The sequence below is a fragment of the Microchirus variegatus genome (assembly GCF_963457635.1).
Source record: "Microchirus variegatus genome assembly, chromosome: 4".
Lineage (NCBI taxonomy): Eukaryota > Metazoa > Chordata > Actinopteri > Pleuronectiformes > Soleidae > Microchirus > Microchirus variegatus.
This window is the reverse complement of record NC_139805.1, coordinates 29261905-29275725: the sequence shown is the minus strand read 5'-3', so window position 1 is coordinate 29275725 and position 13821 is coordinate 29261905. Positions and strand designations below refer to the sequence as shown.

At 42.5% G+C, this 13821-nt stretch overlaps 2 protein-coding genes across 2 annotated transcripts; one reads left to right on the top strand and one right to left on the bottom strand.

Moving 5' to 3' along the window:
* Window positions 1-602: 602 nt before the first annotated feature.
* ttr (transthyretin (prealbumin, amyloidosis type I)) lies at window positions 603-6482 on the bottom strand (the record flags this gene model as incomplete). Its single annotated transcript, XM_083888283.1, has 4 exons — window positions 603-710; window positions 1961-2096; window positions 2202-2341; window positions 6414-6482. The coding sequence occupies 4 exons, from the start codon at window positions 6480-6482 to the stop codon at window positions 603-605; spliced, it is 453 nt and encodes a 150-aa protein (XP_083744409.1).
* A 2277-nt stretch (window positions 6483-8759) lies between these two features.
* LOC310926183 (alanine aminotransferase 2-like) lies at window positions 8760-13003 on the top strand (the record flags this gene model as incomplete). Its single annotated transcript, XM_083888282.1, has 11 exons — window positions 8760-8858; window positions 9435-9524; window positions 9609-9717; window positions 9814-9950; window positions 10385-10628; window positions 10710-10771; window positions 10847-10983; window positions 11964-12135; window positions 12251-12406; window positions 12691-12803; window positions 12913-13003. The coding sequence occupies 11 exons, from the start codon at window positions 8760-8762 to the stop codon at window positions 13001-13003; spliced, it is 1410 nt and encodes a 469-aa protein (XP_083744408.1).
* Between the last annotated feature and the right edge of the window lie 818 nt (window positions 13004-13821).

The following is a 13821-nucleotide window of genomic DNA, read 5'->3' as shown; positions in this document are numbered from 1 at the left end:
TTGTTGTATTGTTTTTTTTTTTTCCTCTTTCACATCAAGTCACAACACAAACTGGAGCATCTTCTACAGCTTTGAATTGAGGTATTTTCAACAAATAAATGATGTGGAAAACAAATAACGTTATTGTCATTTTATTCTTGCCCCCCTCCCCGAAATAATTTCCAATAGAATAGTCACACATGGCTCTAATCCTCTCACCGTACATCAGACTTCCTGTTATTCAAACTGTGTGTTTTAATCTCTACATGTGTAACCTCTACATTGGCGTATCCCAGAAAAGGTGCATTTTCTTGTGTTTCTGACACTTTTTTTTTCATGCCATGTCATTGTTGTGCAATCATTGACCACAAGTCCTTTGATTTGCTGGTTATCATCACTTTGTTTATTTACATTTACACACAACCTTACAGTGGGACAACTACGATAAGGTTCCACAGATGGTTCTGTGTTATGGAGGACATTCAGCCCTTGTATTGTTGTAATGTGATTTTTTTTACTCATTCCCAATCATATAAAAACCCACAGTCCCCCAAACCAGTAAATGAATATAAACACAAAAACACTATTTGAATCTTTAAAAAGACACAGTGAAATCCTGAACATCACTGGTGTGTGTCAGTGACCACGGCTGTGGTGGTGAAGGAGTACGGACTGAGGAGCAAGGCCAGTGTGTAATGACGGTGACCTTCAGCATGGGCCTCAAACACCACCTACACACACATAGAGAGAGAGAACACACAGGGTCAATGACACTAGCCCACTACAGCCAACAGTGTACATGTAGCAACATCAGCAAATAAAACGTTTGGGGCTCAATGAATTGTATAAAAACACAATGGGGGCAAAAAAAAAATCTCAATGAAATCAAAAGAAAACATGTTGGTTCATCTAAAACGAATGTTACAATAAGCCGATATGTTTTTGTTTAACTAAAGAGAGTATTTAGTAGTACTTGAACATAGGTTTTTCCTGTAAATACTGTCGGATGACTGTCCTGAAGTACTGCTGTCTAACGTCAAGATCAGAAAACAGATGATAAGACTTCACACAGGTCATATGGTATGTTACGGAGTGTCTTAAAGGGCCAGTGTAATCATATACATGTCCCACATGTCAATCATCTGTGAACAGTACAAGATATATATGTGTGTCATCTGCATAACTATCATAGTCCATGTTAGATTTCTGCAGAATTAAGCCCAATTTATAGTCCTGCGTAAAGTGCTCTACGTAGGTTATGCAGAGCCTGTCGCAGAGCCTCTGCGTCGTCTCCGACTGCACGGAATATTTTTTAAGTGTCCGTTACTCTGTCAAGGGACAACGGAGACGGCAAGGGTTGCAATTGGTCCTCAGGACAGGCCGAAATAACGCTGCTCTGTGCCGGCCACAGTGCGCACCGAGCGTCCACAGAGGCGGAGCTGATCACCACCGACAACGTCGCTGCCAAACTATAAATACGTCATATCTTATGTTTAGACTCTAAATGGCTAATTTATCAAATTATCTTAAAACTGCGTTTCCTGGACAGAAAAATATTTATTTCAGGTGAGAAACGGCCACTGTTTCAATGTTATTTAGCTGCAACAACAGCAACAACAGTCTTTCTCTCTCGGACGCCATTGCTCACTGTGGCCAAAAGCACAACAACCTTGCGTAGCGACCCCTACTGTTCGGGTGGGAAATTGCAGTGTGTATCCGGCACCACGACGGAGAACTATAAAGGCTCGAGGACTCCGTGGTTATGCAGTCGGATAACGCATTACGCAGTCTGAGAATTATAATGTGGCCTTTAGGCCTAAAGGCAGCATATATATAAGCTAAAGAGAAGGAGTCCAAGAATCGACCCCTGAGGGACTCCACATGTCATTAAGTAGGCCTTCTTTAGTCATACTTCCTCTTCTATGGGCCACTGTTTGCTGGGCTGATTATGGAGCTGTGTGACGACTGCTTTACCACTCACCTCAGCGATTTCATGGAACGGCGAGCTCCCTTGATTCTTCCAGTAAGACTTGGTGTCAAACTCGACACGATACACCCCCGCTGGGAACTGCTCCTCTGTGATCAGATTATGGATCTCCCCCGTGGCATCTGTCACTCTGCGGAGACAAACAGTCAAACCTGTCTTGTTTGGTTTGCACTCTTCAAACATCAAACAAGCAAAAAACATCCTGTGTTTACCTTGTACTTTATACTGTACATACCCGTGAGCGATCAGTGCCCATCCCCCATCAGCAGTCTTGCGAGACACCCCGAGTGGCACTGATCCGGCTGGAGTTCCTCTTACTGCGTCCAGGATTTTTACTGTCAGAGGACAATTTGTATCCGAGCCTCCATGTTTGTCCTACAAATGATATACAATTAATCTGCTGCTCATTTCCACACAACAAATTAGTAGAGGAAGAACCCAAAACTACCCAATAAATTTGTCCCTAAGGCCATAAACTTCAGTCAAGAAAACATGCTTATTTTAATGGCCAAAATGCTTGTACCCTGTTTGTAGCACCTCCTACAACGTTGCTCCTGAGATTTAGCAATGAGGACAAACCCTAACAGACCCTAACCCTGTTAGGACAGAACGTCCATACTGTCCTCTTCGTGACACCCAGGTCCACAATCTTTTTTCTTCTTGTGTCTGAGCACAAGACCACGAGCACCACCAAAAACCCTTTGCTAGTCATGATTGACAACCCCTTGCCCCGCCCGCCTCACCAATGACCTACGAACTTGGGCAGCGTCGTAAACAGTGATCGCTCGGGGGTCGCACCGAACAAGACACGACAAGAATCTGTGCCACTGTGATGGATAATCTGACATGGAGACTTCACGTTAACGGGGTTAACGTGAAGTCCGTTAACCCCGACGTCAGACAGCTGGGACGGAGGAGATGGGAGGAGCTTTGGGAGAGAGGAGGAGTCTGAGGAGACAAGGAAGCAGTTGGGTGGAGAACTTTGTTTGAGAGCTTGGAGCTGTGACAAAGAAGGATAAGAACTTAAGCCCAATTTATACTTCTGCGTAAAGTGCTCTGCGTAGGCTACGTAGAGACTCTGCGTCGACGCAGAGACTGTCGAAGAGCCTCTGCGTCGTCTCCGGGTGCACGAAATATTTTTTAAGTGTCCGTCACTCCGTCAAGGGACTACGGAGACGGCAAGAGCTGCGATTGGTCCTCAGGACAGGCCGAGCGAAGCTGCTCTGTGCCGGCTCTCAGTGCGCTCCGGGCGTCCTGACAGAGGCGGAGCTGATCCCCGCCGATAACGCCGCTGCCGAACTATAAATACGTCACATCTTAACACACACAGCACATGTTTAGACCCTAAATGGACAATTTCTCGCCTCAAATTATCTTAAAACTGCGTTCCGTCACACAGAAAAGTGACAAACGGCTGTTGTTGAAACGGCCACTGTTTCAACAACAGTCTTTCCGTCACCACGACGCAGAAGTATAAATGCTCGAGGCGTCTCCGTGGTGACGCAGACGGATAACGCATACGCAGTCGGAGAAGTATAATGTGGCCTTAATGTCAGGATGGATTATTCCTTCACTTTACCGTCCTCTACTTGAACTTTCCAACTCAAAGGTAAACCAAAACTGCTGCCAAAAAATCAAGTCTTCCTACAGTGGAATGGAATAATGAGGCTCTATCAAAACTTGTGATTGACTCGTAGTTTCAGGCAGGCTCTTCACTGCCATCCTCAGCTCAAAGTTCTTGATAAAGGCCACATTATACTTCTCCGACTGCGTATGCGTTATCCGTCTGCGTCACCACGGAGACGCCTCGAGCATTTATACTTCTGCGTCGTGGTGACGGACACTCGCTGCAATTTCCCGCCCGATCAGTAGGGGTCGCTGCGCAAGGTTGTTGTGCTTCTGGCTACAGTGAGTAATGGCGTCCGAGAAAGAAAGAGAGCGAAAGACTGTTGTTGAAACAGTGGCCGTTTGTCACTTTTCTGTGTGACGGAACGCAGTTTTAAGATAATTTGAGGCGAGAAATTGTCCATTTAGGGTCTAAACATGTGCTGTGTGTGTTAAGATGTGACGTATTTATAGTTCGGCAGCGGCGTTATCGGCGGGGATCAGCTCCGCCTCTGTCAGGACGCCCGGAGCGCACTGAGAGCCGGCACAGAGCAGCTTCGCTCGGCCTGTCCTGAGGACCAATCGCAGCTCTTGCCGTCTCCGTAGTCCCTTGACGGAGTGACGGACACTTAAAAAATATTTCGTGCACCCGGAGACGACGCAGAGGCTCTTCGACAGTCTCTGCGTCGACGCAGAGTCTCTACGTAGCCTACGCAGAGCACTTTACGCAGAAGTATAAATTGGGCTTTAGGGTTAGCACCCTGATCTCTGCTGACCTCTCCAGGGGCCTCATGTTTAAACTGTGCTTACGCACAAAAAGACGGCGTATGCTTGCTTTCACGCACACGATTTATTTATAAAAATGTACTTGGCGTGGAACCTTGCGGAGCGCTCCGCAAACTCTTGTCAGGTGGAGACGCTGCAATATTAAGCTCTGAAACTTATCACAGTGTTTCAAAATAATATTATTAATGTGTCTACAGTGACAAACATGAATTATTCTGTGACGAACAACAATGATACACCATCGTACGTTTGAACATGTGTGGATAAGATCAGAGAGGACACTGAGGACAAAACCGATTTTTCTCTAAGTCTTACTTTGAGTAAATAAATGAAATTGATTTAACACAAATTAAAATTTTCTTTATGTAAATAGACACAGCTGCTGACGTGAACGCATGAACACACGCCAGTGTAACCAGTCTAACATGTTTTAAACACTCCAAAATAAAGTTACAAACTCATTTGTTGTAAGAAAATGGGACTTGACTGTTGAGTAAAACATTTCCTTATCCCATTTTAATCCATACGATAACAAAATAACAAAAAAGTTATTCCACCACCACTGCGCCTTTCATCAGAAGAGACAGCTGATGCAGGTGCGCGCTCGTCAGCCGCTGGAGACACCGGCACACCTGAGACACCGGCACACCTGAGACATCGGCGCACTAGCATCTTCTTCCTCCCTCTTCCTCCCTCCCCAGCGTCCACAACACAATCAGTGACAGTAATGAATCATTATACAGTAACTCAATGAGCTCTATCTGCTTATTCTGTGCGTAATGCGCGTGTGCGAAACTGGATGATGACGCGTGACACTGACACATTTATAGATTGTTGAAATGATCTGTAAATTCAGCTCGCATGGATAAGTCACGTCTAACCATGTTACATAAGGAAAACACCCGCAGAATCAACCATCAATGCACAGCCAGTTTTTTAAGCATCAACATTATGAGAGCAGCCGCGGTGACCCTCACATTTAGTTCCTTTGTGTTTATGTCTAATTCCAAATAAACAAACAGACAAAAAATATGAATATATCTTTTTTCAAATTTATACATCATAAATCGATGCGTCGATCGCACGGTTTCCATCTTTTTATTTAATTTTCCTCCTTCGCTGCCACATTTGTCATTGTTCTTCAGGAAGATAGCGTCAGAGAGAGCGTTTTAGAGTCATTTGTATATTAATGTGTGAGTGGAACAAGGGCGTGGTGTGTTACTCATTCACCTCCGCTCAGTTTCACGTTTGATGGGATGTATAAAGAGAAGGTGCGCAGGACTCAGCGTACGCACGGTTTTATAAATCTGGGAATTTCTTTGCGTACGTACTTTTCAAATTTTGTGAGTACGCCCTCTTTCAGTATGAAAGCTGCGCACTCTTTTATACATGAGGCCCCTGGACTTCAAACATCGTCGTGGTTATGAAGAAGATAAAACAGCTTCTTCACTTCCTGAGAGTGTTCAAGACGACTAACATTGGAGCGAAGCTCCCTCTAACGGCTCCTCCGTCGAGTGCAATGGAAGAGTTTCCAGAGACAGAAGATCACCGTCTGCCCTGAAGGACATTCACATCTCCTGATGCCTCAGCAGAACATCATCAAGGACGCTTCCAATCCAAGCTTCCACCTGTTCAACCTGTTTGCCCTTTGACTCCATCAGAACCAGGACAAACCGGTTCAGGGTCAGCTTCTCAGGACAATTGAAGAACAAATTTGCACTATACACATCTAGCTTGCATTGTTTTACATTTTTTGTAGTCTCACTTGCTCATGTTATACCTCCACATGAGGGGAACGGGGAGCTGGAGCCAATCCCAGTTGAGATCGGGTGAAAGGTTCTCCGAGTACATGGAGAAAACCCACACTCGCATGGTGGAGAACATGCAAACCTCCACACAGACAGAAAGACCCTCAGCTGAGAAGGTCACAGCGAGAGTGACCTTCTCGCTGTGAGGCAACAGCACCATGGCCATAGTCCATTCTATCCTAACAACGCATATATTTGTTGGTCCTAAAATGGCCAGGATTGTAAACAACAGACACACAGACACTGACCGTGGGAGCGGTGTTACACAGGAGTGCAGCCGAAGCCAGAAGCAGACAGCGCAGTGACAGACCGGCCATGATCGGCTGACGGACAGAGACGCATGAACAGGATAACCTCAGAACTCTCAGGCCTCATATACAGTAACTCCTCCCCCTCTCCCTCCCTCTCCATGTCAATACCTGGACAATGAATAACTCAGATTACATCTGTGCACAGTTATTCCTCTAACCCAGGATCCTGGTCTTTTTGCTTAAGAACGATCAAGTTTTGACTCATTTATCAAACCTACGCCTCATTGAAATCGCATTTAATACAGAATAGCATGAGGTTCTACATTGATCAAAGTAAATCTTGTCATTATGAGGTACTGTTTTGTTTGGAAAGTCTGACCTTTTTTTAATTATTCACACAAATACTGTAGGTATAGGATGTTTGTACAGAGGCGAATCTAGAGCCTGTAGGGGCCCGCACTGTCGTCACTTGGTCGTGAGGTGTAAACATCGCATGTTTTATCGCCTATACTTACACAAAGTGGAACCACTAAAACATGACTGAGTCTTGTTTTTTCACATTTTGGGGACTGGTATGGCCCCCTGAGTCCCAAATATCAGTACTAAAAGATCAAAAAGTAGATTTTTCACAATAGGGGACCTTTAATTTCAAAATAAAAGCGACGGTTGTGGACATTCAACATAATGTACGCAACCGGATGTGCCCGGACTAGTGCCCGGAGCAGGACGATCTGCTGTTCTGGAGAACCGGTGTTTACGTAACACCGACATTGACTCCTCCAAAGTAAATTAAGGAATAAAATGCTAAAACCTGTAAACACATTTTTTTAACCTGGGGCTGTGAAAGACCACAACGTTCACACACACTGTAGTTGACTCCCATTCTTGTTTGTCGCAGCCTGAAGACATTGAAGTCAATAGGATACAATGGAGTCACAGTGAGTCCCTGCTCATTTTTTCACTTTAAGTGAAATCCTTGGGTGTCACCACAAACCTTCAGAAGAGCAGAAGCCTCCTCGTCGTCGAGAGGTTCAAGGAATCAAGTCCGTTTTCGACTGACTTTTGGATTTTGGGGGAGTTAGGTGAGTTTTGGACGTGCTGTCATTCGTCTGAATTTTTTTTTTTTAGAATACTCTGTTTATTGAGGGAGAGGTGGAACCTAGATGCAGGAGGTGTAAGAATATATTAATATATCAAACATAGCGCGTCGCTCACAAGGAGATTACCACAACAGTAGCCATTCAGTCCTCGTACGGGGGCTTACAGTTATAGCGGATAAACCACTTAACGTGACAGTCTACCGTTTACGTGTCAAACATAAAGAAAAGAAAGTTTGCATCTTTTAAAAAACAAATTAAACAAGTTAAGCAGCTTTAAATAAGTTTAGCTTCAGTTTAATTAAGTTTTGCCTCATTCATTTGCAGCTCATGGCAGTGGCCTTGGGCCAAGGTAAATGTTGAAATATTCAAAATCTTATTTGAACACATAGCATATTTCATGATGTGATGAATGTGAACACAGTAAAATAATAATAAAATACATGTTTTTTATTTTTTTTTTTTAAATTAGAGTTTAGCGTAGCTGTGGCCTTTATACTTATATAATAATCATGATATGTATTAAATATCTGCACCATTCATATATTCTCAAATACCCAAGATGAATTGTTCTTAAGAGACTTTTTAAAAAATGTATTTACATTTTATATATATACTTACTGTATATTTATTTAAAGGTGCCATATGTAAGAATGTGGCCAAAAACGGTTACTACATTCAAATTCAAAATACCGAGGTATTTTAGGTCTCGTTTTTTGACGTAACAGGCAACCCGTGGTTGCTCTGCAGCTGACTCTACTGACTGCAATGATAAGTAGACGGCAGTAGGTGGCGCCACATGCCAAAACATAAACATGATTTGCAGTCTGCTAAATATTTTTTTTAATGCAAATATTTTGTCTGTACTGTTGTTGTTGGTGAGTTCAGTTTGTTATATGAACATTATTCCTGAGCATCTGTGACATATTAGGAGGATTTTATGGCCAGTTGCTTTAGATTTATTACATAATGCTCCTTTAAATTTATACTGAAATACTGAAATTATAAGGTCATTTTATGTGGCGGCTACTTTAATGCTGTCATTTTCTTTACTTTTTTGGTGTATACAATGATGAATAATCACAGTTATCAAATAAATAAAAACTCATTGGAGTAAAAAAGAGAGAAAGTGGCCTTTAGCTCATTTCTCTGCACACCTGGGGGGGCGTTCTGTACATATCTGGAGAGGCTGAGCTGGTTTTAGAGTTTTTCTTTGCGTCAAAGCAGCAGCAGCAGAGCGACAGAGATGACGTCACTGCAGCAGGTCAACCCCAGAGTGCTGGCCATCAGAGAGTCCACAGGTCTGCAGACTCTGGCTGCTCACATCACACAGAAGATCACACAGGTGAGTGAGCTGTGGGCCGAGGAGAAGGAAAAACGCCTTCCTTTTCACTGCTCGTCCTTTAGGGTTAGGGTTAGGGTGATACACTACCGTTCAGAAGTTTGGGGTCACTTAGAAATGTTGTTATTTTTGAAGGAAAAGCACTTTTCTTCAACGAATATAACATTAAATGAATCATAAATACACTGTATACATTGTTAATGTGGTAAACGACTATTCTAGCTGCAAATGTCTGGTTTTTAATGGAATATGTACATAGGTGTATAGAGGCCCATTTCCAGTGTTCTAATGGTACATTGTGTTTGCTAATCGCGTCAGAAGGCTATTGGATAATTAGAAAACCCTTGTGCAATGATGATGAAAAAAAATTCCTATCTTGTCAATGTCTTGACTATATTTTCTATTTATTTTGCAACTCTTTTGATGAATAAAATAATAAAAAAAAGAAAAAGAATTGTACAGGTGAGCCCAAACTTTTGAAAGGTAGTGTATTTCTGAACAGTGCTTTTGCAAACATTGCGATGCAGGTTAAAAGCTGTCGTATAAGAAGTCCAAACAATGCGGGCGTGTTCTTCACAGGGAGGAAAGAGACCATTCCAGAAGGTGATTGATGTCAGTTCACATGATCCCCAGCGAGCAGGGATAGCCCCCATCTCATTCATTCGCCAGGTTGGTGTTCCCTGTAGTTCCTTCTGGAGTGTGCGACTGTTTTCTTACACTTTACGCCTGTTATTCCATGTTTTTTCGTCTCAGGTCTTGGCAATGTGTCTGTACCCTGAGCTCCTCAAGGACCAAAGCTTCCCTCTGGATGCCAGGCAGCGGGCGCAGAAGCTTCTGGGGTGGTGCGCTGGAGGAAGTGTGGGTGAGGATCAATAATAGTTTCTGTCATCTGTGCAGATGGAGGATCACAACAAAAACAAAGCAATAAATAAGCCTCTATGGTCTGTTGTGACGTTAGGTTCATACACAGTCACTTCCAATGGCACGCCGCGAATCCTGGAAACCATTGCTGACTTCATAACGAGGCGAGATGGTGGAGTGTGTTCACGTCCAGAAAACATAATCTTCTCCACTGGTTCTCAGACAATTGTTCGGGTATGATATTAAGAAAAAAAGTTTTTTGTCAACTTCTATTTATCAGTTATAGCTATTTAAATATTATGTTATAATAATAGTTGTAATAATAATAATAATAGTTATAATAAAATAACAACCACATTTGTCAAACTTACAGAATGGGAGGGTCCAATCCATTTGACACTCATCCCACAGGATGAATGTCAAATGTTATCTTTTTCACTTTCAGAGACCTGTGACTATATGTTTGTGTCTTTGTAGATTCACTGTGATCTTGCACACATACCAAGAAAACCTCAGTTACAGTATATTACATTAAAATTGATGCTAAATTTTTGACCTTGTCTCCCATCATAGCACAGCAACTACTAGAATTTGTCTACCAATTTTTTACCCACTGAAGTCTTCATATTTGTAAATTTTTTGCGTGTTGTTACTTGGATTGTGTTCAGCTCCTTTTGCACCTGATGAGCTGTGGGTCTGGAGAAAGTCAGACCGGTATATTAATCCCTAAGCCCTGCCCGCACACTCTGCCCAGTATGATGGACGAGTCAGGGGTGAAGATGGTGCCATACGAGCTGATAGAGGAGCAAGGCTGGGCTGTGGACGTGGACAAGCTGCACCACGCTGTGAAGGCTGCTAGGGGGCACTGTGAGCCCAGAGCCATTTACATCAGCAACCCAGGAAACCCAACAGGTAATTATCAATATAAGCCACAACATTGAGTAGATTTCCGCATTTAAATGTTTGATGCTAACTGATTATCTGTCCCGTTAGGTCATGTGCAAGACAGGGAGTCTATAGAAGAAGTGATTCGATTTGCTGCAGCAGAGGGTCTGGTGCTGTTGCAGCATAAATAAACGGGTCTCTATGTTTCTGTTCAGATTTTAAATATCCACTCTTGGACCTTCTAGGTGCACCAGGACAGTGTGTATGGGCAAGACAAACAGTTTCATTCCTATAAGAAAGTCCTATTTGAGATGGGACAGGAGTATTCAGAGGTAGTGGAGTTGATCTCCATCCATACGATATCGACAGCCTGCATTGGAGAGTGAGTTTTCCTCTTGTTTCTTTAAGAGCAAACCTTTAGCAAGCCTCGTCTCTGACCTAAACACTTCTTTGTGGGTAAGAATCTACCCACTGATTAAAACATTAAAACAAATCTATTTTTTAAAGAAATCCCTATCTCTTATAATGGGCAAAAGTGTAAATAAAAATAATCATATCTCTGTCAAAACTCATCAGATATGAATGAAAGTTGGTCCAAGTATATTTATTCAGACACTTTACCAACAGCCTAAGTTTTACCCTTCCATCCCCTACCATCTCCATAATCCTAACCCTAATCCAACACATGTGGCCCACTGTTAGCAGCTTCCTGTCTACAGTTGTTAATGGATCAATCTGAAATTTTCGTGATAGGTAGGTAATGACCCAACTATGTTCTCATTGAAATTTGTTAAGAATCCACCGACTGATGACATCACAAAAATAATTACGAAAATTTCAAGACATCCCATCTCTTATAATGGACAAAAGTGTCCTCAAAACTCATCGGATTTGAACGTAAATTAGTGTGGGTACATAGATTCAGACACTCTACCGACAGCCTAAGATTCACCTTTACATACCCTACCATCTCCATAACCCTAACCCTAATCCTTGATGATGATCCTCCAAGTGTGTTCCCATATCATTTTGTTCTACCCAATGACATCAAATTACCAAATCTTCCAGAAATCCCCATCTCTTATTATGCACAAATACGTATGCAGGATCGGGGTTAGGGTCCAAGTACCATCACCAAGTACCATCTACCGCCATTCAAGTTTCGTATCGTAATCTGAATCTGATCCAGATTACAGATAGAGATCAACATGGTTCAGTCCCATTGAACAAGTTCAGATCTTAGTGACATTTTAACAGATCAGGATTAATTTTTTTCATGCTTAGTTGTAACCAGATAAAGTTCTATAATGATCAACAGTGCTGCATGTGGAGTAAATGTTCTGGGAAATGTTGTGTCTTAAGGTGTGGTCTGAGAGGAGCTTACATGGAGGTCGTCAACATCGACCCACCAGCGATGAAGCGCGTTAACTGTTTGCAGGTCACCACAAATCCGCCAGTGTTATCACATCTCACTATGAATTTAATGCTCAATCCACCCACACCTGGAGATCTGTCATATGGCAAATATGCACAGGTATGCTACCAGTGGTATGCTAGCTTTCTGTGGTGAAACATTTCAATCCAGTTTTTCTATTTTTGTCTTCAACGTCTAACTTGATCGGTGTAATTTTTTTCGTCCTCCATTGTAGGAGATTCTCCAAAAAGAGGAAACACTGTCCCAGAATGCTCGGCGGGCGTGTGACTTTCTGAACGGTTTACCGGGGATGAGCTGTCAACCGGCGATGGGCGGAGTCTTTCTTTACCCTCGTCTGCAGTTACCGATTCAGATGATTGAGGAGGCCAAGGTCAAACACTGATATGCTTATTTAATCCACCTTTTCAATGCTCTGTGACTGATTACAACACTATCATAGGGAGGCATCATACAAAAAGTTTGCCCCCTAGGGGCCATTTCTGTTGGACATTAAAATAAATTGTGTTTTTATGTTTTAAATTTTTAAAAGAAATGACCGTTGTTATATGAATGAACATGGAGGCTGATAAAGCTTTGTTTGAACCTGCAGTATTTTTTTTCCAAAATAAAAGCCTCACATTTGATCTACAATGCTGCCGTTGCTGTTCATTTCAGACGTCAGGTGTGGAGGCAGACGTGTTTTACTGTCAGAGGTTCCTGGAAGAAGAAGGTGTGTGTTTGGGACCGGGCTACGAGAATGGACACGACGATCAAAACTACCACGTCAGGTAACAGGAGAATCTTAAGTTGCATCTATACAGTATATGCTGTTGAGAGGAAATATATTCTCTTATTGAGTGGACCTGTTTATGTCAGTGTTGACTTTTGTTTCCTCAGGTTGTGTGTTTTGGTTCCTCCTGCGTCTCTGGACCAGGTCCTGGCTCGTCTTCGGTCTTTCCACCTGCGTCTTCTGGAAGGTTCTCACTAATAGAAAGAACACATGGGTGTGTGTGGAGATACTCAAGTTTGCGTTTTATGGTTTGTTTCATCCAAACGCACTAAAAAGGCGATAAAATGTATAATAAAGTTATGTATTGATCTTGAAAATGGGTCTTATGCTGTGTGCAACATGTTCAAATCAAACATTTATTTCCCCCCAGCAGGACAGTTAATCATCCAATACATGTTTACACCACGATACTACTTACTACTACTACTACTACTACTACTACTACTAATAATAATAATAATAATAGATTTATTGCAGATAGAAATTTTAAAAAAGCATCAAAACAGATCAGCTTCAACCAATCAAACTTTATTGATACAGCACTTTTCATACAAGGCAATAACAGCTCAGAGAGCTTCAAACATAATGAAGGAAAACCCTCGATGGTAAAGCCTGATAGTTAAAATGAGCGATTTGGGAAAATTCAAATAAAAACAGACTTCATTTGAAATGATTGGACAGACCCGTGGATGAACAAGGGAGCGTGTAGTGGGCAAACTCAACCCAAACCAGTTGTTGGGACCAGGTTTCGGGGTCTTGGGAGGCGGTGATGTGGAGGCCATGATATAAAACAAGTCGCAGGAAGGATCAGCTTGGGTTCAGAATTTACTTGGTCATGGGTGAATAATTGGGACAGTCAGTCAGGCTTTAGATTTTTGGAAACGGGTCGATATTAGAGGGTAAAGTTAAAGCGGCTGAAGAAAATAGCCCATCTGGCCTGTCTAGCGTTTAGCCTCTTTGCTGATTTTAGGTCCTCAAGATTTTTATGAACTGTCCAGACCTGAAATGACTGGGAA